The sequence below is a fragment of the Colletotrichum navitas genome, assembly GCF_030913465.1.
Source record: "Colletotrichum navitas strain CBS 125086 chromosome Unknown LY79scaffold_19, whole genome shotgun sequence".
NCBI lineage: Eukaryota > Fungi > Ascomycota > Sordariomycetes > Glomerellales > Glomerellaceae > Colletotrichum > Colletotrichum navitas.
Window position 1 is genome coordinate 23110 of NW_026850565.1, and position 27101 is coordinate 50210.

The 27101-nt window shown below is 55.1% G+C and overlaps 7 protein-coding genes across 7 annotated transcripts; 2 read left to right on the forward strand and 5 right to left on the reverse strand.

Annotated features, from left to right (window-relative positions):
* Positions 1–433: 433 nt before the first annotated feature.
* Positions 434–1283, reverse strand: LY79DRAFT_130583 (uncharacterized protein). The gene has a single exon (XM_060550848.1). It carries the CDS (start codon positions 1078–1080, stop codon positions 604–606), a length of 477 nt encoding a protein of 158 aa, XP_060415666.1. The 5' UTR covers positions 1081–1283; the 3' UTR covers positions 434–603.
* LY79DRAFT_130590 (uncharacterized protein) lies at positions 1283–2370 on the reverse strand. The gene has a single exon (XM_060550849.1). It carries the CDS (start codon positions 2080–2082, stop codon positions 1486–1488), a length of 597 nt encoding a protein of 198 aa, XP_060415667.1. The 5' UTR covers positions 2083–2370; the 3' UTR covers positions 1283–1485.
* Positions 2371–6983: 4613 nt separating this feature from the next.
* LY79DRAFT_589045 (guanine nucleotide exchange factor) lies at positions 6984–8784 on the forward strand (the record flags this gene model as incomplete). Its single annotated transcript, XM_060560990.1, has 3 exons — positions 6984–7255; positions 7310–7499; positions 7555–8784. 3 exons carry the CDS (start codon positions 6984–6986, stop codon positions 8782–8784), a joined length of 1692 nt encoding a protein of 563 aa, XP_060415668.1.
* A 485-nt stretch (positions 8785–9269) lies between these two features.
* On the reverse strand, positions 9270–10472 carry LY79DRAFT_130821 (uncharacterized protein). The gene is made up of 3 exons (XM_060550850.1): positions 10054–10472; positions 9845–9937; positions 9270–9727 (listed from the first exon to the last, which is right to left on the reverse strand). The coding sequence occupies exons 1-3, from the start codon at positions 10323–10325 to the stop codon at positions 9595–9597; spliced, it is 498 nt and encodes a 165-aa protein (XP_060415669.1). The 5' UTR covers positions 10326–10472; the 3' UTR covers positions 9270–9594.
* On the reverse strand, positions 10429–11375 carry LY79DRAFT_682957 (uncharacterized protein; the record flags this gene model as incomplete). The annotated part of the gene is made up of 2 exons (XM_060564600.1): positions 10918–11375; positions 10429–10889 (listed from the first exon to the last, which is right to left on the reverse strand). The coding sequence occupies exons 1-2, from the start codon at positions 11063–11065 to the stop codon at positions 10429–10431; spliced, it is 609 nt and encodes a 202-aa protein (XP_060415670.1). The 5' UTR covers positions 11066–11375.
* Positions 11376–13498: 2123 nt separating this feature from the next.
* Positions 13499–14418, reverse strand: LY79DRAFT_512482 (uncharacterized protein; the record flags this gene model as incomplete). Its single annotated transcript, XM_060554375.1, has 2 exons — positions 13499–14051; positions 14174–14418. 2 exons carry the CDS (start codon positions 14416–14418, stop codon positions 13499–13501), a joined length of 798 nt encoding a protein of 265 aa, XP_060415671.1.
* Positions 14419–22066: 7648 nt separating this feature from the next.
* Positions 22067–26699, forward strand: LY79DRAFT_512417 (hsp90-like protein; the record flags this gene model as incomplete). The annotated part of the gene is made up of 2 exons (XM_060554366.1): positions 22067–26536; positions 26589–26699. The coding sequence occupies 2 exons, from the start codon at positions 22067–22069 to the stop codon at positions 26697–26699; spliced, it is 4581 nt and encodes a 1526-aa protein (XP_060415672.1).
* Positions 26700–27101: the final 402 nt, after the last annotated feature.

A 27101-nucleotide genomic window follows, 5' to 3' on the forward strand; every position in this document is an offset into this window, starting at 1 on the left:
TACGGTTATTTGTAGGCGGCGACGATCAAGATCATGAGAGCAGCCTTTCACCAGGACCCCAGCCCGCTATCTCGAATTCTTGACCTACGCCATCGGCATAGCCCAATGGGACGCGTTTAGACGGTGCCCACCACCCGCGGCATGCTACAAAAAAGCGCCGCCACACACATACAGCACACTGCCTTGCTTCTGTAATGTCACGCCAGGTAATTGGATACGGTAATCTACCATCCTTAATGGGCGCCATTCTTGGCCAGGCCATCCACACCTCTCAACTTCCGCGTCGACTCGTCGGTCATGTGTACAATATCTGAGACTGTAACCACGGCCCCAGTTTAGACCTGGGTGACCCGCTGCGCGATGCTGCAGTTCATCGTCACAGATGGCGAGATGCCTTGCACCAAGATCGAGCGGATGACGATGTCGCCATCCAGCCAAGCAGGGCTATACGCTGTCTGATGAACAGCAGTCTCTTGCGTCCACCCAGCGTCTCATCATCCGACTATGTTCCTCTGCTGCACAAATACTGTTCGCTAACGACCGCTAGCGAAGCCCTTGCCTCGTGCCAGAGATCCAGTGAACCTACAATATCACCCGGCCGTTCTAGAAATTGCCTGAAAATCCACTTGGGCGACAATACAAATCGACACCATCACGGATCTTCAGTTTCGGGGGCAAGTCATGCCCGGCTCCGAGCCTTGCTCTGCTGCGATGAGCTGTCCTCCGACAGCTGGGCTTTTCCCTGGAGTCACCACCAGCGTGACTGGTCACGGCGTGGGGCCAGATGAAAATCTGCTGCAAATGTAACTTCCTAACCCAGAAAGTAAAATCGGCGAGGAACAAGACAGGGGTCAGCTGGCAGGGTTGGTGTGGGCTGTCCTGAGGGTGGTACGCGCAACCAGCACATAACAAACATTGATCATGGGCACCCTGGAAGTTGGACCGCATTCCACAAGTGGCAACCTCATCCCAAGCCAACACACACCATCCCAAGAGGTTTTCGGTGTGGGTTGTTCGACGGCCTCCAACGGATCCAGACGACGGACTGCGGCGGCGTTCAGGGGCAAGGCATACATACATACACGACGGTCAAATCCGTAATAGCCAACCAAGCGTGATTCACAGAACTCTCGTCTTTCGGACTTCGGGATAGGTAATCTGCTCATAGCCGCCAGACGCCGCCCACCTATCTGCTGTCGCTTGTCAGCCCACTTGGAACAACGTCGTTCGCCCGTCACATTGAGCAAGGTACGGATACTGGACCGTGGCCTTCATCGATCGCTCGAGCCTGCAGGTTAGGTACGCTTCAGGCCAAGTGGTCTAATAGGGTCGCGACGGTAGCGCCGCGCTGGAACCCCAAAGCCAATAGTGGCCGATTCGGACGGCCCAAGGGTCTTTATTGAAATGAACGCCGTGCCCATCAGCACTTTTTAGCTCGGCAGCGGCCGCAATTTGCCGTCCCTGTACACCTGCATCGCAGCCCCGTTATGGATGGTTACCAAAGCAGCCAGCAACGCCCAAGCTTCGGTCTGTTAGGAATAATATGTTGTGGCTAGAATTAGCCTCAGGCTTCTCGACAGGCCTAGCCTCATGTGTGTGTTCGAAAAGAAGTTGCCACAAGTGTCGTCGGGAATCTGTTTTTTTCTTTTCTTCTTCTTCTTCTTCTTCTTCTTCTTCTTCTTCTTCTTCTTCCTCTTTGTGGTTGTCGATAGGTTGGCAAGGCAAGTCGTCGGCGAGTGTGCTTATTTCCAGGTCAGCTTCCAGGATGGGCGGTGGAGGAGGAAGAGGTTTGATGTTCCTGGTTCTTATGCTGTGGTCCTGAGAATCTCGAGAGGAAAGAAGACGAAAATCATTGGAGACCAGGGGGGGCGACCCCCCTGCATCCCCGTCAGTTCCTGTATGTCCAAGACTAGGCCTGGCGGCAGCTAGGGTTATTTGGATCAAATATGCGGAATGGGTCCAGAGGCCAATCAAGGGTTTGTGGACCTCAGATTGATTGGCTGTGCGTCGGGGCGGCTTTCGTTTCTGCTTGTCATGAGAAGAGTAGCCGTCGCCGTCGTCCTCTGGCTCTGGTGGATCCATCGTGCCGGTCTGACGACGAATCTTCTTTGAACGACTTCTCCTTTTTCCTGATCCGCAACCGGTGGGGATGCCAACGCCTCAGATACCCGTAAGGCAGCTTTTTGCGCAGGCATGGTGCCATATTAGGAGTACGGAGCGCATTGTGCATCAGACGGACACATCTGGACCAAGTATAGAGGCTCTGCTATCCCACCTGTATCGTATCCTTTTATGCATGAAGAGCACTACTATGATGGCTTAGCCGGGACTTGAGGGTTCTCCGGGGTTGGATCTCCCACGAACAGGGCCAGCGCACACGGAGTCAGGACAGACAGGTCGCTCAAGAGCGCATCTTGAGATAAGAGGGAGCCCCTACTATGCAGGTTGGGCTGCCGCATATCTCGTTACCCAACTTGGTTTGTGCGCAAGCGTCATGGCCAAAGAGAGCGCCATCGGCTTGCTGGTTGACGACACGCACCCACACACACACAGACACAAACACACACACGTACGTACATTGCCGGTCAGAGAGGCGTGGCTGACATCCATTATCCATCGGCCAGTCAGTTGTTGTGCAGCCTGAAAGGCAATCAGTCCAATGAAGCATCAGGATAAGATGCACAGGGCGATTAATCAACGACAGTTGCCATCGACGGTCCTGTGTCCTGAGTCACATGGTTCTGATAGGGATGCAGCTAGTGGGCTAGCGGCACATCTCAAGTACATTACCCTCCGTCTTCCCCATTGTTGCCCTATGGTGTGGTCGGTTGGGATAGGGGTCCACTTTGGCTCCTATTTTTCCTCATCCTTCCTCATGCTTGTACGGGTAGTGTACAGTATCTGTACACTACACTACCGCTCTGACCATGTGGATTCCGACCCAAGGCTTAACGACAGCCATCGATCCTTTGATGGGTGACCTGACAGGACAAAGATTTGTGTCGCAAAGTAGTGGGGGCGAGAGAGTAGCAAGTAGGAGACCCCTTTCCTCCCCATGGTATGTATGTATGTACAGGTATGATGACCAAGTAAAAACTCCTTAACCGGTGGTGTGGAGTTGTGACCTACCTGTACGTACGTACGTTGAGACTCTCACTGGCCGGATTGTGTGCTGAATGTCGTCGCTGAGATAATGGAAGATGTACTGCCACATTTACCTGACATGGGGTGGTTTTTTTTTTGTGCCAAACACGACAGCCGCACACGCTCCCCTTTTTTGTTTGGCGGCACTCGAACGGTTCATTTCGAGATGTTTCCCGACGGAAGCAACGTGATGATCGTTGTTGTTTAGCGGTAAGTCCTCAAGAAACGGCGGCCTGCGTAGTTTAGACAAACGGTCACCGGCTTTTAGAGCAAGGGGGGTGTAAGACGGAATATCTGAAGCGCTACGGATGTGCGCCCAGCCATGCCGGCACTTGGCGGCCGGTCGCAACGCCGCACTCTCTCCCATGTGCTTTCTTGCAGGGCAGAGGAACACCAGCCCGGTCGGAGACGTCTGCGGCGCATGCGATGAGATACGAGAGCAGGAGATGATCAGTCGGTAGGCATGGACGGTACACTACTCCTTATGGAGGGGGGATACGGCCAGGCAGTGCAGCCCACTTCACTCCATCAGCCCAGAACATCAGCCAATTCCCGAAGCCCCTTCTCAAGCGGGTAGTGGTGGTGGTGTTCGTCAAGAGTCCCTCCCTCGTCCTGGAAGGTGGTGGGATGCGATGCGCGCCAGTTGCAGGCCGGGTGCTACTGTTGAATGTTGTGTGGTTGTCATGCCACACAAAAAGCTTGCATGCAATGCACGAAAATGGAGCACATCAACGGCAGCCGTCGAGGCCCAGAGTATGACGTCCGTCGCGGGCTGGCTGCATGACCATCACGCGAGTGCAGTCGTCTAGCTCAAGGGTTGTTCTTCTCGTGATTGTACCCGTACCGGTCGGTAGTGTAGGTATTTGTACGACTTTTTTTTTTTCCTTTTTCTTTTTTCTTTTTCTACTTCTCTTCCCCATGTACGTACTTTGTTGGGCCCCTGTATTCCAATCGGGAGAACAGAAGAGGACTCGGATGCAGAGAGAACATTGTGTCCCGTGATTTGCTTATGCAGCTTGCATCTCATCCACTTCCGATCGTCGCGTTGTGGCCTTGGAGTGTAACGGTATCCGTACCTCTTCTACAGACATTCCATCCAACTTTGGAAAACGTTGGGAACGGCAAGGGCAGTAAGCAAAAGAGCGGTATCGGGGGGGGAGACAGGAGGCAGAATCCGGGGCCTTGCTGGTTCGAGTGCAACACGAGTCACTTCGCGAAACGTTGCTGGAAATCATGCCAGATTACATCGTCCCGCCGACGATGGAGAGAGAGTTGGCCAGGCTAGTAGTGTGCTCTGTACAGATAGAGCGAGACGAGAGGGCGCGATGCGGACGGCCGCTCGCCCCCTATTTACCTTTTCCCTGCCTACCTTATCTCGACAGAAGGAGAGAAAGGGTCGGTCGCCCAGGTCTAGGTCCAGGTCCAGCGCGTATCGAAATCACCCAGCCATCTCGTTCTGGTCCACCAGCTCTGGGCTGCAAGATGAAAGGAGTGGGTTCTATTGGGTAAAACGCCTGGACAAACGAAACGGCGGAGCGGTTACCGGGCTGTTGATGAGAGAAGAGAAAAGTGAAGGGGGGGGGAAACCACAAAAACAAAAGACAGGAAGATGAGGAATTCCTGCCACACACGGGTTTGATTCCCTCTTCAACGATACTTAGGCTCGTCTACGAATCCCTTGTTCTACTTCTTCTCCAAGGTGTACATACATCAATCACAACGTAGCGTCTGTCGTTGCATTGGTGAGGAACGATCGTTCGACAGGCACAGGGGAGGGACACGGTGACGCCGCTCGCAGAGAGAGGCTTTAAGCAGAATAGAAAAAAGGAAAGAAGGGGGGGGGGGAAAGATTAGCAAATGAAATAGGATGGCTGCTAACGTCTAGGATTGACGGCCAGGGGTGGGCCCCGCATGGCATATCCCCGGCAAAGCAGCAGGGTCTAGGGAGGTTACGAGCCCCTGACGCTGGCCAAAGTACCTGTGGAAATGCTAGTCCTCATTCTCACCCTCAGTCGTCGTTGTCGTCGTCCTTCCCGTCCTGTCCGTCCTGCATCTTTCCCGCTCGCCTGGCTGTTCTTGTCCCTCGGCACTATGTATCGCAGACACCTTAAGATTGATCCCCCCCTTCCTTTCCTTTCCTTTCCTTTCCTTCCCTTTTCCTTCCCTTCCTTTCCCTTCCCTTCCCTTCCCTCTCTCCATAGTACAGCGCGCAAAGGCAGGACAGCCTGCAACGCAACGCAACGCTACGCGACTACCACCTACCTGTGTAGTAGTTTACACTAAAAAAAAAAAAAAAAAAAAGGGATCCCGTTACGGGTCTGGCAAATTTCGTCCCACCCGCTTGCATGTTGCACAGACCAGTCTGCGTTCTCATCTCGCCCACCTGGCAACCGAGCGACACACCTACTATAAGCGCATTGACAGGCAGGGAAAGAGTTACCAGATGCGACGCCCCGCTCCCATTTTAAAGTGCAAAGTACCATATACACACAGCACAGTAAGTAGGTGGGTAGGTACCTGCGCCGGGAAAAGGTATCTGGTCCTGTGCAGCATTCTGCGATGCATGCCCTCCCTGTACGTATAAGTCTAGTAGTATGCCTGAACCTGTGGTGGCTATTTTTCTACATCGTCCTGTTACTTGGCATTCCTCTGCATAGATACCTACCTGCTCCGTCACAAAATAGTAGTGTCAAACAACATCAGAATCTTAGTCGTAGTGACTAGACTAGTCTAGAAGAGACCGACCAGCAGACACCAATGACAGGCACGGGCGGCGAAGGGAAGGAACGAGATGGGAGGTTCCGCCACCATACGAGCAAGGCGACGCGACACAGGGTCAGTGTGGTCTTTGACAATGACTGACTGCCTGCTGACTTGCATGTACAAGTTAGTACGTACTCTACCTAGGTACTTGTACGGCAGTATCAGTTTGACGGGACTGCAAGGGAAAGTACCCCCCACTACAAAGTATCCGTTTGGAACCAGACCCTTGTCATTGATTGCACCTCACTCGTCGAACCTCACACTCACACACACAACACAGAGAGAGTCACTCGCAACTCTCATACACACCGCGTCCTTTTTTTTTTTTTTTGCCCCCCCCAAAGCTGCTCAGCAGACCGGCCACCAGACTGACCTTTGACCTTCGTCGCACTTGCCTGGACCTGGTCACTGCTCTCAAGCCCAGACAAGCATCCTCTCATCCCATCATCCTACCCCATACCGCCCGCCCCTTCCCCCTTCTCGGGCTCTCTACGGTTTGGATCAAGCCCACCGTCCAGTCCATACCGTATCGCCTCCCGTACCGTCCTTGTCTTCACCCAAGCAACGAGACAGCTTCCAAGCCAGTGCCGCCCTACGAGCTGACACTGACACACTCTGTACGAGATACATCCCTACCTCTTTTCTCCGACCAATCTAGAGGTACCTCTCACACACCCGGCGGGGAGCCACTCCGAACGGGGCCACGCCTCTTTTTTCCTTCGCAAGGGACTAGCTGGGCCGTGTGAACCTCGTTCAACCGGGCCTCCTGACAAGGGCAAAGCCTCTTCTTGTCACGCTTCTGCGAATAAGTACCCCCAGCATCCCACACCACCTCCCATTCTTCTTCTCTTCCTTCCCGTCTTTCCTCTGCCACCATTTACAGGTCTTCCTTTTTTCTTCTGCCACTATTCGCCCCTCTTGACTATTCCTGACCAAGAGATCACACCACCCCCTCTCCCAACCAATACAGTACTTTCAATAGTGCTTTTGTTTTAACCCCTTTTCATTGTGATACCCAAGTCTGTCGCCTGACTTTTTGATACCCACCCCCCCCTTTCAACCACACACCAGACACAATGGCCGAAGAACAGAAGCCTGTCGAAGTCCCCAAGGAGACTGTCCCTGCCACCACCGAGCAGCCCGCTGCCGAGACGAAGCCCGTGGAGACCACTGAGACTCCTGCCGACGCCGCTCCCGCTGCTGACGCGACCGCCGAGACTCCGGCTGCCGCCACCGAGACCCCCGCCGAGGCCGTCGCCGAGGCCGCTGCTCCCGCCGAGGAGGCCAAGAAGGAGGTCGTCCCCGTTGAGGAGGGTACCCTTGAGCACAAGGGCGTTAACTTCCCCAAGTAAGTCGCATCTGCCAACGCTATTTTTTAAAGTCTGCTAACAGCTATTATCAGGAACTTCATCTACTCCAAGGAGTTCTTCTGGTTCGGAAACGATGCCGTCGAGTCCAAGAGCCTCTCCTCCTACCTGAAGAGCGAGAAGTCCGCCGAGACTGCTCACCACAACGCTGCCTGGGCTTCCTACACCGGCAAGGGCCTCCTTTTCTTCGGCGACAAGGCCGCTCCTCAGGGTGTCATCAACTTGGTAAGACTTGAGATAACGCCCCCTCCAGATGTCATTCCGCTAACGAACATCCCAGGCTGATGCCTCTGAGCCCGCCGCTGATGGCGCCAACAAGTTCCATTTCACTGCCAAGGGTCAGAAGCACACATTCAAGGCCCCCAATGCCGAGGACCGTGACAACTGGATTTCCCAGCTGAAGCTCAAGATCGCCGAGGCGAAGGAGCTTGCCTCCACCGTCACCGAGACTGAGGCCTACAAGACCGCTCTTGAGAGCTTCAAGCCTGCCAAGAAGGAGGAGAAGAAGGAAGAGAAGAAGGAGGACAAGCCCGCCGAAGCCCCCGCTGCTGAGGCCGCTGCTGTCGCCGAGACCCCTGCTGTCGAGACTCCTGCCGCCCCCGCCGCTACCGAGGAGGCTGCCAAGGAGGAGGAGACCAAGAAGGAGGACCCCAAGCGCCGCTCTGCTAGCCGCAAGCGTGCCTCCATCTTCGGCAGCCTGCTCGGCAAGAAGGACGAGAAGAAGGAAGAGAAGGAGGAGGCCGCTGCCACTCCTGCTGAGGCCGCCAAGGAGGAGACTCCCGTCGCTGAGGCCCCCGTTGTTGAGGAGCCCGCTGCCGAGACCCCGGCTGCTCCCGCCACTGAGGCTGCTGCCACTGAGACGGCTGCTGAGGACAAGCCCGCAGAGGCCGCCAAGGAGGAGAAGAAGGAGAAGCCTGTCCCAGCCAAGCGCAACAGCATCTTTGGCGTCTTCGGCAAGAAGGAGAAGAAGGCTGCCGTCGTTGCCGAGGCGGAGGCCGCCCCCGCCCCCGCTAAGGAGGGCGAGGTCACTCCCGCCACTGAGACTGCCCCCGTTATCCCTCCCGTTGAGGCTACCACCCCTCTGGCCGTTGATGTCGCCAACCCTAGCACCGTCCCCACTGAGGTCAAGGAGACGGCTCCCGCCACCAATGGCGAGACTCGCCCTGAGCTCAAGGAGAAGCGCAAGTCTTCCCTGCCGTTCGGCTTCGGCAAGCGCGACAAGTCTCCTGCCAAGTCCCCCATTCAGTCTGAGGGCGAGGAGGTTGAGAAGCAGGAGAAGACCAGCGCCTTCTCCAAGCTCCGTGCTACCATCAAGGCCCGTGGCAAGGCCGACAAGCCTGCCGACAAGGTCGAGCAGACTGAGAAGACCGAGGAGACCCCTGCTGCCGATGCTGCTGAGCCCGCCGCCGAGACTCCCGCTGCCGAGACATCCAAGGCCACTGAGGAGCCTGAGAACAAGCCTGAGAACGTCGCCTCCTCTACCCCCGCCCCTGTCACTGCCGCCGCATAGAGTGCGCGGCTGAGTTCGATGTCGCTTCCCCGCAAGCGGAAGTCACGCTCAAAGGAATGAAGCAAACAAAAAACAAAGAAACCAAATCACAAAAAAACAAGTGCACGCATCGAATCGAGATTCGGAGGAAGAGCAACAAACATCACGTGACAACTTGTTTCACTCGGATGGGTTTGTTCGGGAATCGGATCTGCATTTCAAGATACCCCGTCAAGACTGGTTCTACCTGATACCCTTTCCTATTTCCCTCTTTTACGGCACACGCATTGGAAGGCGAAACCCGGCGGGAGGTGATACCGTTCCATTTTCTGTCGTTCTCGAAGTCAGTTTCCTCCGTCTTTGCTCTCTTTCGTTTGGCTTGGTTTTTATCCCGTTTTCTTTTTACAAGTATCGTGCTTTGATACCCAGTTATACCCGTCGCTCCAGACAAGAACACGAAAAAGGAAAATACCCACGACAAAAAATCGAAGTTGCCTTGGGTCGACAGGATGGACGGACCTCTTGTGTTTGGTTCAACTCTCGGGCAAGGGTCAGGAATTGTCAGACTCGAGTTTGGAGATGTTGCTGTTGATGGACAAAGACTGCATGAAACTGTCTGTGCTGGCCATTAGGGCTAGTGTCAGCTCATTCGCATCCACTTAATACTTAATAGAAGCTCGCTGCGTGTTGTCTAGTCGTGTATTTTGGTCCGTTTCGATTCAGCCCTAGCAGTGACTCTGGACGGATGATGTAGTCAAATAAGTGCCCGGCCTTCGTCGCTCAAGCCTCTGGATACGTAAGCTGGATGCCCTCACGCCTCGTCACGTCAGTCTACATGCCTTGCGGCGTCAAAAATGCGGCGGGCAAATCCCGCCAACGGCCATGTCGTCGATCCTCGAAACGGGCGAACAAGCGTGAGAGTCTGAGCTCTGCCACCACACCACACCACGTGCAGCTGCGAAGCCTGCTAGCCACGTTCCAGAAGGTTAGTAAGCGTGAAACGTATGTGACGATGCACGGCTCCATCGACCTGCCTTTGCTGGCCCGATCTCTTGTACGGACGTGCTGCGTGTTCACGTACACTATATAACCTGCCTTGCCACGCCGTCCTGCTCCTGAGGCGGGTTGGAAACCATCCGGGGGGCAAATGTCGAGGCACACTCGGCATACAGCACTGTACGAGTCCTGTCAGAAGGTGCCTCTCAGTACGTGGAGGAGATGAAGCGGGGTATATAGGCAATGGCTGGTGGTGCCTCGTCTGGCCCCCCCATTGGCTTTCTAGCATCTGACCTATAGAGCACGCAGTTACGGGTACATGTCCTGCCGTTATTCTCCTTTTCCGTGTCGTGTGTGTGTGTGTGTGTGTATGTGTGTGTATGTGTGTGTGTGAAATAGTCAATCAATATTTCTGCGCAAGGCGGGGACGGTTTGAGAGGGAAGGGGTTCGCGAGGAAGGTGATCGCTGCTCTCGCCTGTTTGACCGATGCCACATAGCGTTTGCGACAGTCTGTGTCGTAGTAGAGGGGACGGACAAAGGGGCCCCCGGCGTCAGCCAAGTACATGGATAGAGTAAGCCTCTTCGGTGCAGCGTTCCGTTCTCTCCCCAGTACTCGTTTGGTTCTCCGGGCCTTCGCACTGCCTCGGTCCGTGTGTATCTATCTCTCTCTAGTATTGACAAAGGCGACAGGCGGGCAAGGAGGGGTTTCGTCTGGGAGCTTTGACTGCGAACTGGTTCTCGGCGAGGATCTCTTCGGGCAAGGGAGGGGGGCGGGGCCTTAGCTGGCAGACGGACGAACGGTCGGCACGTGCTCTGTTTCGTGTCGTCTCTGCCCCTCGGTGACGAGGGATGGGTTCAAATGTTGTCTCGAGAGCTTCCCAGACTCGGACGCCTCGGTCTCGACGTTGAGGCCCTGGAGGCTCTTGCGGGCGACTTCTCCGGTTCGAGCGCTGACAGGTGGCCACTCCGTCTTCTGGTCTGGCGAATACGGCCCATACACCGCTCGCGGCCGGGGCGGCGTTGCTAGTACTGGGGACGTGGGGGAGGATCGATGGACGCACGCGCTCAGCTAACCGCTCTGCACCCTGACTCGGGCCGGGCTCGCGCATGGATTGTTGACATCGTGGACCTCGACCACGGCGCAAGTTGCGACGTACTGATGCGGTTGGCTTCCCCGGCTCTTGGCTTTCCTACACGCGATTCTGGCCGGCTGGGGACGACGTAACTGGCGACTTGAGGCGACGTTGGAAATTGACCCACGATCCGGCGGATCACTACGTAATCGCGGCGTCCGAGATGGCCCATTCTAGCTTTGTGAGTGGAGGAGTATCATGTGGGTTGTATTCCTGGCAACTGGGAACACTTAACTTCCCGCCGCGCATGTGGTGGAGAAATGCGATTGTTGACTGGGTTGACCTTGTCTCTGTTGCGGAGAGCAATTTACAATGTACATTGTCCGAGAAGGCATCGGAAGAAAGTTTGGTTTCTACGAATCGGGCAAGGTGCGACTGGGCCTAGACTGATGACATTCTGTTTCATCCGGCTTTCGAGAGGACAGCAACCTGCCGGTAAACCATCCTGGCGCTGTGGGTAGAAAATGCGAGGACACTGGCACTGAATAAGAAGCTAGTTGAGCTGCGTAGTAAAGGCGTTGTCGATACTCGCGTTATGGCGACCATGTTTCCAATTCCTTGCTTCAAACATCCAAACCAAATATGTCGTTGACACATAAGCATTTATCCTCCCTTCGTAGCCCTGCCAAACCATGTCAAGTAACTTTATCGTGGTGCGCCATGATACGTGGTAGCATGTACAACATTTGACAAAAATGATGCTCTAGGCCAGGCCATGCCGGAATGAGAAGCGAACCTTGTCCATTTGATCATGGAGGTTATTATTGGACCTACGGTTCACTTGGTGTCAATGTTGTAAGGGAAGGAGGAGGGGCTTGGTCCAAGGCCTCGTTAGCACCGTTCGCTCTGCAAGTCACTATCCAAGCTGTATTCGAAATGCCATCCTTGGGCAGTGGATGTCTTCGACGTCGAAGACCAAGCTAGCCTATTCAGAAAGCACCTACGTATGTATATCGGATTCCACCCATGGCTTTCTGCGATTGAATGTGTCTGGCACTGTTGTAAGGAGTGGGCACTCGGCCACCTCGACGCTCATGGAGCACAACGATATCGCCGCGTATGCTTATGGGCAAGACAGACATGGAGGCAAGGCGACTCAATTCTCCTGTCTTGCACATTTTTCTGGCCCTTTTGACAGATTTTGCAGGTGGAAAGGGGATTGGGTTGGTTATACGTTTTGGATTTGTAAAGTAACCCTCTAACATCATGGGTGTGCATCCCGTTCGCACATATCCCGTTTTGCGAGCACCCAAAACACGATACCGGAAACCAAACTCTGATCTTCCAAAGCACGGTAGTAGACGTATACTATTGTCATCATTTCCGCTAAATTCATTGTACCTGTCAATTCCATGGTTTCTACGACACGTCAGGTCAAAGCTTCATCGGCAGCCCGTGGATTGCTCACCCAGATGCACGAAACAGTTAACCCGATGAGACGAGAGCTCCCGTCGATCCGCGGACGTCATTCCTTCGTCCACGTAAAGGTTCGCGTGGGTAATACACCTCGGAAGGTCTGGCACGAGACGGCCGGTGGCCTACGGGTGTTATCGTTCTGGTTTCCCTCCGCGGGTGAAGGCAGGGACTACTCGATTGTTCGAGGAACCTACTTTCTTCCCCAGGCGAGACCTCCCGACTATGCTCCTCCTCATTCTCTCCCCATACTCCCGAGCATCCGCAATGAAACATGGCCCGACGATGCCAGAGAACGGTGATCGCATGCATGTAGGAGTGCCACGCATGCTATGTATGCATTGCTGTCAAAACAGCGTGTGAAGCGAGATCGACGTCGGCAAGGCTCGCCGTAGGCGTCATCTCTCGGTAAGATGCTGCTACATCCATGTTGCAGAGAACAACGGCGATGCTTGTGGAGATGTATCTATCAAGAAACGCATAGGCGGCCGAGATTACCGGCAGGGTCAAGAAGGACTGCCACCATCCAGCATAGCGGTGTTTTGCTGCCCTCGATTTCCAGGGAAGGTTCCACGCAGGAATCCACCATGCTTCTTCTTATTCTTCAAAAAAAAAAAAAAAAAAAAAAAAAAAAGGAAAAAGAACAAAAAAATAAATCGAAGCACGCAACAGGACTTGTCATTGGACAAGAGGCAGACTTGCACTGGGGACGCGGTGGCATCGACGACGGATCGAGTCGACCATCACCACGAAACATGTATAAGAACCTAACCTTCATCCTAGCGCAAGTGGCATAGTTAAGGAGAAAAAAAAAAGATATACATATATACAAAAGCTGTATCGTTTCAGAAGATTTGCCATTTGCGTACTATATACACGCCGACATTCCCTTTCTTTGAGCGAAGGCCGCCCACAAAGGAGCCAATTCACTACAGTCTAGGGCTGTTCCTGTAACAGCCCATCGTCGACATTCCGAACTCCCAGATCGGTTGGTAGTAGTAGTAAGAGTAAATAAAAGGGTAATAAAAATCCACGTCAGATGCCTCCTCTGGATCATAAAAAAAGAAGGGATATATCTCTCTCATCGCTGCCGTGACCTCGGCCACCGACAGAACTTCACAAGTCAAACTTTCCTATCGACGCCCCCCCCCCTCCCCTCAAGTTATCGGGAGACCTCGAAGCCGCCCCGCACTTAACCGTAATGCTGCCTCAGCGGCAACTTCCTGTCCAGGGTGTGGAACGCCTGCGTCCGCGGGGTATACGGCATCACCCTCGGGCTCGCAGGTCCCTTCATGCCCGTCATCTCCCACTCTCTCTCCTTGATGTAATCCGACGGAGAGCTCCCGCTCCCACTGTCGCTCCCGTCTTCCTCGACCGCGCCCGCCCTGTCTCTCTCGTTCGGCCAGCACACGTACAGCGCGATGGCCAGGTTAGCCACGTACAGCGCGAGCATGTATACCGTGACCGCGAACGTCCCCTTGGCGAGCTGGCATGACTTGTACGCGCGGAACGGGCGGGCGTAGTCGCACGACTTGGCGATGTACCAAGCAACATTGGAGTGGTACCGCGGGTCGGCGTGGTCGGGCCCCATCTGTCCGTAGACGGAGACGGTGTAGAGAGTGACCATGGCGAGGTTGATGCCGGCAGCAAGCATGGGGAACCAGAACTTCATGATGAAGGTGATGAGCTTGACGAGGAGGACGAATAAGGTGATGACGGAGATGGCGACGTTGAAGTCGGTAAGACTATGGGATGGCACGTTAGCTCTGCTGGCACCGGGTGTGTCCCGAGATGTGTCCCATGATGAAAACATGGATTCCGGCACGATACGGGGGGATGGATAGAGGGGGGGGGGGGGGGAACCTACGTTCGTGTCCACACAAAAGGGACATTAGGATACGGCTCGTAGTTGGCGTACGCGTACAGAATCATCCTGGGGTCCGAGTTGAAGCCGTAGTAGTGGCCGATCTCCCACAGCTTGGTCCGATACAGGTCCGGTTGAGCGATGCCGAAGAGGACGAGGAGCGGCACGAGGCCGGCGAGCTCGAGCGGCATCAGCACCCACATCCACGGCCGGAGGAGCCATTTCCTGTGCACGATCTGGTATGGCATTCTGCAGTTTATTCTTTCCCTGTTTTCCCCTTGCCTCTTCCGCCTTTTTGTCGTGTTGCAAAGGCCTTTTAAAACGCGGCCCCTTATTTCGTTTTCTGTCGCGTTGGCCGAATTGAGAATTCGGAAGTGCTCTTCTTCTCGAGCCTTGCCCCAAGCCTGTTCGCCACGGATAGGAATTCCTTGTATTTCGTTTTTTTCTGTGTCGAGGCGCAGTTGTCGCCAAGCAAACAACGAGATTTCACATCGGTCAAGCACCAGCACTCAACCTTGGCGAAGTACTGCAAGCCAATGCAAGCAAAGGGCTGGTGTTTATTGGCTTGGATCGTCGTCGTTGTCTTGAAACGGGTTGGATTCTTCAAGGCAGATGGAAAGAAAACCGGGTGAGAGGAGAGCCTTCTATCGGGTCGGGGGCAGGGTGGCAGTTTAAGGGCCATTCCACCTCACGCTCTGCAGGTAGCCCTCCTGTTCATTCCATCCATTCATCGCCATTCGCCTTGGGGGAGGGGGGGGCCGGACGCAAGCAAGTCAGCAAGCAGGTGAGCGGCGAGGGGGTGGTCGGGTAAGCTGATGGTCGCGGGCAATTGGACCGCGCTGCATGTGCCGTGGACTACGAGCGGTGCCATCACAGCGGGCCGATCCAATAAGGAGCGAAGGTGAGGAGGGTGGTTAAGCGCCGGGTTCGAGAGGGGCCGTTCAATTGGTCGCTTCCCCAGGGAACCAGCCAATAGTGACGGCGAGATGCGACGTTGCGCACAATACCCGCCTCGACGAGGACAGGGGCGAGGCGAAGATTTGGGGTTCTCGCTAATTGGATGTCGGGCGGATAGCTGGGGGAGAAAACTGGGGGAAGAATGGTGAGTGAGAGGTGAGCCTTTTCGTGCGATGCTGGTGCGATGCAACGGGCTGCGCGGCAGAAACTAGGGACAAGTGAGCGAGCGTCAGTCGTCGCGTCCAGCACGCGGTGATGACCGCTACCTGGTCCCCCTCAAGTCGAAACTATCACAATGTGATTACGATGGGTCTTCCGCGCATGAGACTGGGGGTTAAGCGCCTACTGAAGACCTCGCGATACCCGGATGTGATGAACCGGAATATGGCGGTGGATACTTTCCCCGGAACAGCGGCAATGGCAGGAACATCCAACGACCCGAAATGCAGCGTCACACTGGAGACAGCAGGCCGGTGATGAGTGGCTGTGCTTACAGAGTGCCGTCAATCACGGATTGCGCCTCGATGTCACCGCGAGGTAAGACAGGTCGGCGTGCTGTCGGAAATCCCACACTCGTACGGTTTTAGAGCTTATGTGAGCCTCGATGCGATCCACCGGCAGTGATGAACGACGCCACGCCAAGATATTAATAGGGTCAAGGTATAAAAAGCTTCCACCGAGAAAGGTAATGGGCTCTCGTTGAACCGTTTTGTCCTGCTCTAACTTAGTACCATTGTCTATCGTCACTGTGATACGCGCAACTGCCAATTTGACTCAAGATTGACAGTGGCATGCCTGGTAAGTTTTGAGTGGTCAATTGGACTAAGAGCTTGAGTGTGTCTTTCGGATGAACTTCCGGTCCCGACTCAACCTTGTGAACATCCCGCCGAGTCCTTCACAATTACACTTACGGCGACACCAGAGGGAGGCGCAACCTCTTGTGCAGGCGCAACGCCGTCCCAGCACTTAGGTAGCGGTTTTAGGACACCAACTGGACCGCGAACCTGGTTTAGAACTCCTCGGACTGGGTCGATGGAGGCTCATGGCCGAAGCGGAACCATGCGAACTTCGTAGGGAGGAGTAAGAGACATCATTTGCGGTTAATAGGATCCGCAGGCACTTGCACGAGGAAATGGGGACCCGCCCCCCTGGAGGCCCAGTCCTTCGGGGTGAGCTCCGCACCTCCGGCCGACGCCGAGGAATCATTTGGGCTGTAGGTGTTCCCCTGCATCGCAGAAAGCGGATGAAGCCGTTTGGCAACCCAACAGTAGGGCTGATGCTCACACCGCAGCTACTAGCTCCGAAGCCAGCCAGCACAACCCCGCAAGTGCAACAATGAGCCGGCGAATCGGAAGTCCTGGACACGGTCTCACTGAGGAGCAAATGCTCCCGTAGGTACGGAGTATTTGTCTTGGTGAGGCATTCGAAGGGGTAGGGATGTACTCCTTTTCATTCCTCCCCAGACAACAGTGCCTTTGAGGCCTCTCCCGCCCCGAGACGAGACATGGGGGGCCTGGAGTTGACGTCACACCCCGGCTATATGGCGGTTGCTTTTCGAAGCTATAAGTTGCGCGGGTATCTACCACCTTTGCGTAGCGGTCAAAATGTCACGGCGAAGACATGTAAGCGTGCTTGGATATTTCGACTGGACATGTAGTGCCAGCGGGAGCTTGAGAGCTTGGTGTGATGGCCAGAGTTCCGACCAATCCGACCCGACCTAGTGGCGGCCAGTCTGTTCCCGCCGGAAGGATGGGTAGTCACAGACAGCCATAGCTTCAGGTCGTTTGGTAATGGCGGGGGTTGGCCTTGGACTCAAGCAGGACGCTAGAGCCCATCAGGTTTTCCTCGGAGTTAGAGCCGCACCTTGATTTGCATGCTACGTCGATATTCTTGACATGGAACGCACTCGACTGAAAGGCGGTAGGACTGGGGGTGGATGGACTCTCCTCCTCACCAACCAGTGCGTTGATGCGGAGTATGATATCGAAAGTCATGACCAGACGCCATAAATAAGTGCCTGCAACAGTGGCTGAGACACACCCAAGGTGGAACTCAGTGCTGACCAGGCAAAACGTCAAACATTTGGCAGGTGCCAGGAGAGTTGCGTCGACACGTTATTACGTGGGCCTTGGGCAGAAAGGTCGGGGAATGTTGTGAGAAATGCAGACGCAGACGCAGACGCAGACGCAGATGCAGATGCTGATGCTGATGCTATGTTGGTGCTGATGTACACTAGACTAGATACCTACTTAGGTAGATACTGATGTTGAAGGCGCCGAAAGTGTGGTCGAATAAGACAGGGCAGTCGCCGAAAAGAAACACAGCACCGAAAGGGCAGTCATAAAAAGGCTGTGCTGGGCTGGGGCCTGGCAGGTGACGATCCTTGATCGGCAAATTTGGGTGGGGTCGATCACGGTCTGGACCGCGCCAGTTCACGACCGATAGGAAAGAGCTAGGGGCTAAGGGATGCCTAGACAAGGATCATCCTTGTTGCTATCCACTCACTGCATGCCGGTACGTATGTGTTTAGTCCTGTGGTTATGGTTCTATACTACTAGGCTCGAAGGCTTGGCACTTTCCCATCTAGCCCGTCGTCTATCGGGTTCGCCTTTCGATGTGGGTAATTAGAACCGTTGCTGACGACCTCGTCGGAATGCGGCTGTTTTGTTTGTTGTCTCTAAGAGAAGCCGCTCCGCGCGTGCGGTCGTTTCTTGCTTTGTCACCGCCTGCCGATCCGTTTGCAGACGACTCACAGAGAAGGCGTATTCCTGTCAATTCGGAAAGAGAGACACGGCGCTGAGACCCGCGAACCGTTTGCTCTGCAGAGGACAAGTCTCAGTAATGGCTGTCTACCTGTCTGTCTGACTGGAGTGCCCGACCCTTTTTCCATCTGCCCTCATTTGACTCTGTCTCGTCTTCTCCCCACGTCCGACATCAGCCGTCCCGAATCCGAGGTTCAATTTCATTACGAGATTAACCATCGTCCAGCCGTTGCCGAGAAATGTGTATTCGCCCCCGTAGGAATTCTTACAGGTACGTACTGTGCACACGTCACCGAAATGCCCAGTATTGCGCACCTGAGCGTAGCAGAGAGATGGCTATCACGACCAGGCGGGAAGCCAATGCTGACCGAGGCGGTTTGAGCCGAGTAAAGGGAACATAACCCTGCCCGTTCTCTGCTCGAGATCTTGGTGCGAGTTCGCTCCCTTCCATTCCCCCATGTTTCGGCGGTGCCCTGCTGATCTGTAGGGATCTGTTCCCGACTAGTACATGTAGTTGGGCATCCCTCTTTGTTTGTGATGATGATCTGTGGCGCTGTTGTAAAAGCTTCATCAGGCAAGTACACAACTGCCGGACAGTGTGTGGGACCAAAGATGGAAGTCGGCGGGGGTGGAATCTGGCATACTGGGGGAGGCCCAGAGGTTGTGTCGAGGACATAGACGCATGGCGGCTGACAAGCAGGGGGGCTCTTGGCTTCTCCCATGTCCAAACAAAGACGGGCATGGACCAAGAAAATGGAATGGAGACCGGCAGAGTCGAACCCTTACACTACCTAGGTACCTACCTACCTGCTGCTAAGACGAGCGTTGCCACCCCCGAGGGCCCTTGATCCATATCGTCTCCCTCGAGGCGGCCGTGACTCCACTCGACCCATCATCTGCCGTCCCACGCCGCACTACGCGAGGTACTATGCATCGGTGAATCGTAGTTCCAAATAGCAACAGAGTGACGGGAGATGGGCAGCTACCGACCCACGAGGTTATAACGGGTGCGCCTGTGTCTCCAGGAGGATGCCTGAGCCGTGCTAGTGGTATCTCGTATAGTATGGTGCCGTCTGTCCGTCAATCGTAACTTCACGGAGCGGCATTGCCGAGGATGATATGATGTAAGTGGCTAGTCCAGTGGGACTGTGCCATGGGTGAATAGCGACGAAAGCATTATCATGTATGCATACTACATAGTATGTAAACTACGGAGTAAGGTATTTACCTAGTTTCGGTTGCATAGGTAGGTACCAAGTATGGTACACTGGTCGATAAGGCGGGAGGATATCGACTGTGGGCAGCCGACAATCGGCTGGGATACCGGAACACGCTACCCCGTACACTACACTGAAAGTGAAGGCGGCCAAGGTATGGCAAGATAGCATGGAGAGAGAGAGAGAGAGAGAGAGAGGGAGAGAGAGAGAGAGAGAGAGGGAGAGAGAGAGAGAGAGAGAGGGAGAGAGAGAGAGAGAGAAAATGCAGGATAGCACGGGGACTGAGGAAGCCCCTCCAGCGGCGGACACAACGCAAAAGAACGAATGACAAGGCCAGGATGAGCCCCTCCGGGGGGGGGGCGGCTGGATCACAATAGCTCGCCTGACACAGCTCTGTGGAAATGGGGGGTCGTCCCCCCACCCCCCACCCAGGTCCCAAGAAATCCAGAATCCAGACCCGGGTCCAAATACCACTTTACCCTCCTGTACGGCTCAGCCCCCAGTCGAAGTCGCAGTTCCAGTTCCAATTCCAGCCAACCAGCCAGTGCCAAAGTGAATCTTGCATGCCGTCGAACGTCCCAAGCCTAGGTAGGTGGGTAGTGTCCCACTCCTACGTGTACCTCACGTCTTGTTCCTCGCCGCAAATACGGAGTACCTGTAGTGTAGTTACACACAGTCAATACAGGTCACACACACATACATACACAGTCGTCCATTTTCATTTCATTCTTCACGGTTTTTTTTAAGCCCACACTGGCTGTCCATATGGCGAGGGCACTAGCACTGTCTCTGCTCTGCTGACGCTTCCGTCCAAGGCAGTGTCGGCGGGGCTACCTAGCGTGAAGGGCCGAGGCAGATAGATACCTAGGTAGATACTACCTACCTATGGTACGTATCCACGTGAGACGTGGGATGGCAATATGGCAAAACGAGGCAAGGGAATTGCAGGAGCCGCATCCAAAAGCAAAAGACAGGAAGGACAGGGAAGGACAGGGAAAAGGGAGGAGGAGGGAAGGGAAGAGGAAGAGGAAGGGGAAAGAGTGACTGGATGCTGGATGCTGTATGGATGGATACTCATACCCAAGAATGGACAGAACGGGAAGGGGAGGGCAGAAGCGCTATCAGTCTATCAGAAAGTCATCCTGTTCTGCTCTTGCGTCGACGGGCACAGGCTTGTGTACCTTTTACCACTGTATGTACAGGTAGATACATACTTTGCTCTCTCTCCCCCCTTTTGGGCCAATGTACTTCGACGTCGTTCCCTCTCACTTTCTCCTATGTATTGAACAAATCACATACATACATAGTGTACAAACACACACTCTCCTTCTTTCTCTCTCCCTCTCTCCCCCTTCTCTGCCTGCTAACCGATCTGCCGCCTGCCAAAAAAAAAAAAAAAAAAAAAAAACCCTCATTCGCCGTCTTGTTTAACCTTCCGCCCAGCATCCCAGTCTCGCGCCCGCGCTCTAGTACCGGGGCGCGTTGCCTTATTGCCAGACCATTCCGAACCGGTTCAAGTCCAGTCCGAGCCAGCCCACGCCAAACCAGACCAGAAAAGCCGGACGAAAAAATAAAAATAAAGAGAGAGTGAGAGAGAGAAACAGACACGGAGCCCAAACGTGAGCCAATGCTACGTTCCCTTGCCTCGACTCCTCTTTAGACATCCGGACACCGATTTCCCATACAGCGTCTCGATTCAAACTTTCTGATCCACGTACATCAACCGCCATCACGGACTGCTCCACGACTAAAACGCGATACCAACAAACCGGCCTCGTCCCATCCCACTGTCGACCCGCTGCTGCGTCGATGCGCCTGCCTCGCCAGACCATCCCTACCATCCGTACTTTTTGTGCCTTCTTCGCCTTGCCGCGACGCTTGATGCACCGTGCTGCACCTGGCATTGGACTTGACCCTACTCGTTCCCAGTCACCACCACCGCCCACACCAAAGCCCGCGCATCTTGTGCACCGCACTTTTGTGTGTGGTGTCGATTGCCGGTAGACTGGATTGCGTTTATCCTCATCCTGGTAAATCCAATATTTTTCCTTCCCGTTCCCGACCCTTCTGCCCGTGCTACAACATTGCTTGATTCCCCTTGCTTGCTCGTCACCGTCCCCGGCATCATCACCACTGCCCGCCTACCTGCTCTAGCTTTGGATGCTTATGGCAGTCGGCAAAACCCCAACGTCTTTGCAAGGCCTGATGTCTGTCACTTCTGGTCTACTGCCAGTGGCAGTAGCGCCGCCCATCTGCAGTTGCATCTGTGCTTACCTAGTTGTCTTCGTTGGTCGGGTTGTCATGTCACCTCCTTCCCCAACTCCTGACCCCCCCAGTCGCTGCAACCTGCCCCCTCCCCCGTTCGAAGCCTGCCTGTCCCCAGTCGCGCCCCTAGCATCAGTCCACCACCGTCCCTTCCAGACTCCATGCTTGCAGGCCCCTTCCCTTCTTCTTAATGGCCGGGCCCTTTCAATCCTCGTTCGATCGAGATTCCCGTGCCTCGGTCGTCAACAAACCCTCGCACCCACCCCCGGCGGCAGCAAGGTAGAGCGACAGAGACACAGAGAGTGTGTGTGAGTGAGAAGGCCCATCTTCACCTACCTACCTACCTATCTACCTACCTAGATACTGGTGGCTTCTGTACTTGTTGCTCGCCCACAGGCGCCTTGCTGCTGCTAGCCCGTTCTGTAGCCCTGTGCCTGCACCTGCACGCACCTACACACCTGTATCCGTACCCGTAACCCACAACCCCGTCGTATTGCGTCCTTGTCTGTGCTGATCTGTTGGTGCTTTCCACTTCTGCACTTGCCTCAACTCTGTCTCCGCTGTCGCTAAAAGGGATTCACTCTAGTTTCGACAGGGGAAGATAACCATAGACTTGGAGGCACGAGACGAAAATTTCTAGGCCGGTCCGACTTTCGCGGCCGCCGTTCATCCTCACCCCTTCCTCCCGCGCATTCATGCCGCAGGGCGACGACCGCTTCCCACAACCCACCTTACAACTGCTTTCGCCCTCACCCACCTCGCACCGCTCCTATCGTGCCTCGGGATACATCGCAGCGCCTACCATCACAACCACCACGACGACGGCGACAATATTCACGACGGCGACCCCTTTTCCTGCCGCCGCCGCCGCCGCCGCCGCCGCCACGACACCCGTGGCCTCCTCCGCCTCTATTTCTCCCACCGCCTCGACCGCCAAGCAACAAGACCCGGGCTTTCAGTCGGGCGACCCTCATTACCATCCCGCCTCGCCAACTCCAACCAATTTCAGCCCGGGAGGGCAATGGGCAACGCCTGACATTGGTCGGTATGGTTTGACGTACAGCGATCCAACTTGCGATCCTTCATTCGACGCCCTCTCCACCTCCCTCTTGACGCCCACATCGGACCCTACCTCCCCGACCGTGGCATCGCATACGGACCCATCCCACACCCCGAGGTACACAACGTCGTCGCAGGGCAAGCGTCACCCGGACGAAGAACCGGGCGCTGCGCAGACCCAGCCCTCGCCTCTGAAGAAGCCGCGCACTCACCTGGAACCGCCTCGATTCATCTCTCTTCCAAAGGCGCCCCCTCCTTCGGCTATTTTCGCGAGACGGAACCAAGGGCTCATCTCCCCTCTCTTCTTCTCCTCCTCCAGGACCCGACGACAGATGCCCCCTCGGCCGAACCCCCTCCCCCCCTCAGACGCCGCAGCTGTCCTGCTGGCCCGTTTGAGGGAGGACAACGAGGGAGTCCACACTGTTCGCCTACCCCGCGGCACCGTTCATACGCAGGGCCCGGCCAGATCCGGTAGCACTCCGGGGAGCAGTAGCTTGTCGTCGTCCGCAGATGCCACACTCACGTCTTCGGCAAAAAGCCCAAATAACCAAAATCTTCCGCAAGGGCTGCAAATATTAAGGGGAGTCGGGGTGGTAGAGCTCCTGGAGCAGGACGAACGTCCGACCTTTATTATCGATCTCGCGAATCCAATCAACTTGCAAAGGACGGGACTGCACTTGCTGTATGCCAACGCGGCACTCCGCGCTTCGGCAGGAGTCCTGGAGCTGCTGTCTGTAGAGGGCGACGACGCCGCCAAAAACCCCGACTATATCCTTTTCAAAACATGGGCCACTAGTTTTGTACTGAACCACGAATCGCTCGACGTATGTCTTCCTTCTCACACCTACGGAGGCATCACATGGACTTGCTCGACCCTGCGCAAACGCTTTCGCTTCGTGAGCGGAAACACGAGTGCCGTATCGACCGCTCCCGACTCCCCCGCCCCTCTGGCCGAAGAGTCCGATGTTCTCGAGCAGCGGAGCAGAGGCCCGACACCGAGCCAACAATCCACCGCTGTACCCATGGACGACGAACCCGACTACTTTGGCGACATTGAATCCGACCCTCATGGCGCCGAGGACGCTTCACTCGTGACCGACTGTGTGATGAGAGACAATGGTGAGAAGTATCACTCGGACGAGTTCACTCAGCAGGTGTTCCAGGCGGCCATGACGAAGCCGTCTTTCGACTGGACCCGCATCCAAGCCACCCCAGATTTGGACGACCACATCCTCTTTTGTCGAAATACCGACTGGGCGTCTACGCCCCTCGGCCCCATAGAGCAATGGAGTCCAGAACTGCGAGCCATGGCCAACATGGTCATGGGTAGTCCGCACCCGGCCGCCATGTACTGGGGAACAGACAATATTACTCTGTACAACGAGGCTTATATTGAACTTGCCGGCCAGAAGCACCCGAAGCTCATGGGCATGCGGTATCAAGACGCTTGGTCAGAGATATGGGACGACCTCGAGCCTGTCATTGCCAATGCGTGGACAAACGGCCAGTCAACTATGAAGAACGATAACCAGCTCTTTATAAAGCGGCACGGGTTCGTGGAGGAGACCTTCTTTTCGTGGTCCATCATCCCGTTATTAGGCAGCGATGGCGAGGTTGTCGGACTCTACAATCCGGCATTTGAGAACACCCGTCGTAAGGTTAACGAACGTCGCATGCTCACGCTGCGCGAAGTTGGCGAGAAGACCGCTTCTGCCAAGGATGTCAAGGGTTTCTGGTCACGGGTAAAGGAGGGTCTGGAATTCAACGACCTGGATGTGCCGCTCGCCCTCATATATTCTGTCAGGGATGACAACAGCGAAAGCGAAGTGTCTTCCATGCACTCAGGGAGCATAGCGCACCCCCCACTGTTGCATCTCGAAGGCAGCCTGGGCGTTCCTGAGGGCCACCCAGCAGCCCTCAGCCTCCTCGACCTCAAGTCCTCAGACGAAGGCTTCGCACCTTACATGCGGCAGTCAATGACGATGCAAGGTGCACCCATCGTCCTATCGGTAGATGCAGGTAACCTCCCGACCAAGTTGCTCGAAGGCCTGGAATGGAGGGGTTTCGGCGACCCGTCGAGGACGATTGTCATCCTTCCCGTCCATCCCACGACGGCCGGTGAGTCTGTTGTAGGTTTCATCATCTTGGGCACCAATCCCCGTAGGCCGTACGACGATGAATACCAGCTCTTCATCCATCTCTTGTCAAGACAACTAGCGACGTCAATGGCATCGGTCGTGCTGTTCGAAGAAGAGATAAAGAGGGGCCAGAGGGCCGCTCGTTTGGCCGCGTTGGATCGTCAGGAACTACAAATGGAGCTGTACCAGAGGACGCAAGAAGCGGTCGAAAGTGAGTACAAGTTTACTCGAATGGCGGAATTCGCCCCGGTGGGCATATTTATCGCCAACGACAAGGGTCTCATCAACTTCGCCAACGACATGTGGTGGCAGATCTCTCGACACCCGAGGACAGAAGACAGCGCCAACACGTGGATGCAAAGCGTGATGGACGAGGATCGCCCGGGGGTCGAGCGCGCTTGGAGGAGACTAATTGACGAAAAAGAGGCCATGACGATCGAGTTCCGCTTCAAGTACAGCCGCCAGAACGGCGTCAACACTATCGATACCTGGGTGTTGATGAGCGCTTTCCCCGAGCAAACCGAGGAGGGCAATCTTAAGAGCATCTTTGCCTGCATCACAGACATCTCGCCTCAAAAGTGGGCCGAGGACTTCCAGAAGCAGCGTAGAGAAGAGGCAGTCGAGCTCAAGCGCCAGCAGGAGAACTTCATCGACATCACCAGTCACGAGATGCGCAACCCGCTGAGCGCCGTTCTCCAGTGCGCCGACGAAATTGTCAACAGCATCGCCGAGTACCGCTCGCAGCCGCAGGACGACAAGCAACTCGAAACTCTTCTTGAAGGCTGTACGGAAGCCGCCAGTACCATCAATCTTTGCGCCAGTCATCAAAAGCGCATCGTCGACGACGTGCTTACCCTGTCGAAGCTTGACTCGCAACTGTTGCTAGTGACCCCGGTCGATTCTCATCCCGTTACGATAGTGAGGCACGTCATTAAGATGTTCGAGTCGGAGCTGAACACTCACGAGATCCAACTGGAGTTCTCAATCGACCAAGCCTACGTTACTCATGGTGTCGACTGGGTCAAGCTGGATCCGTCAAGGCTGAGACAGGTCCTGATCAATCTCATGACCAACGCCATCAAGTTCACCCAAGGTCGCGAGAAACGCCTGATCACGATGAGGATGAGCGCCTCCAAAAACATCACCGAGGTCACAGAGAAGGGCGTCTCCTTTTTCCCAACACGCAAGGAGGACGTTCGGGCCTTGATTCAAGAGAAGGACTGGGGCACTGGAGAAGAGATCAACCTTCACTTCTCGGTGCAAGATACAGGGCCGGGTTTACGCGAGGACGAGAAGAAGCTTCTATTCCAGCGCTTCTCCCAAGCTTCACCCCGCACCCACGTGCAATACGGCGGATCGGGTCTAGGCCTCTTTATCTCGCGGATGCTGGCCGAGTTGCAAGGCGGGCAGATTGGCGTCGTCTCTGAAAAGGGCATTGGAAGCACCTTTGCGTTTTACGTCAAATGCCGCAAGACGCCAACGCCAAGCTCAGAGTCGGCGACCCTTTCAGCGCTCAACCTAGCCCGGCCCCAGAAGGGTGGAACCGCCGCCCCGGCCCCCCCAACTCTTCCGCCTACAACCCTGCCCAGGCGAGCGTCTTACAAGAACTCGGTCGTCGCAGCGCCGCCGCTTTATGACGTGCTGATTGTGGAAGACAACATTGTGAACCAGAGAGTTCTGCGAAAACAACTCCAGAACTGTGGCAACAACACTCACGTTGCGAACCATGGGGGTGAGGCTCTCGACCAGCTCAGAAAGTCTCGATTTTGGGCCGGGCAAGAGGCCGAAGGATTCGATCTTAGCGTTATTCTCATGGACCTGGAGATGCCGGTTATGGATGGAATGACGTGTGCCAAACGCATTCGTGAACTAGAGCGGGCTGGAACTCTCATAACGCACATACCCATCATTGCCGTCACGGCTTACGCGCGGCCAGAGCAGATCGAGAGCGCGAAAGCCGCCGGTATTGTAAGTCGTCCTGTGCTTGTCCGCTACGAACCCCACTGACCTTTCTTTCTAGGACGACGTGATTTCCAAGCCATTTAGAATACCAGACTTGATGCCCAAGATCGAAGAGTTGGTCTCGAAATACAGGGCATCAACCGCTGTACCACCTGTGGCCTCGGCTTGAACAGTACTGGGCTCGGGAGGCGGTCTCTTTCTTGAGCTTGCTGATTGCAAGCTGTTATCTCACCAGCATCGGGGGAGCCTATGGATTTGGATCTCGGACTTGGAATTCCCGGCATCGACTCATTTATTCTTCGTCAGCGAGAACCTCCCGTTATGTCAGTCGTGTTTGGTAAAGTGGCATTAGACGAACAGACAGAAAGGCGTTCGGGGGGCAGGTTAACTGATCTAATAAAAAAAAAACCAACTTGGGAGGACGAACTGGCTTTTTCTGGTTATGGGAACTGCATTTTGTGCGAGAGAGAGAGAGAGAGAGAGAGAGAGAGAGAGAAAGCATCCTGAGGAATAAGGCTTGGAATACTGCGGGTGGGAAAGCATGAGAACGAAGATGAGCCACGGGTAAAAT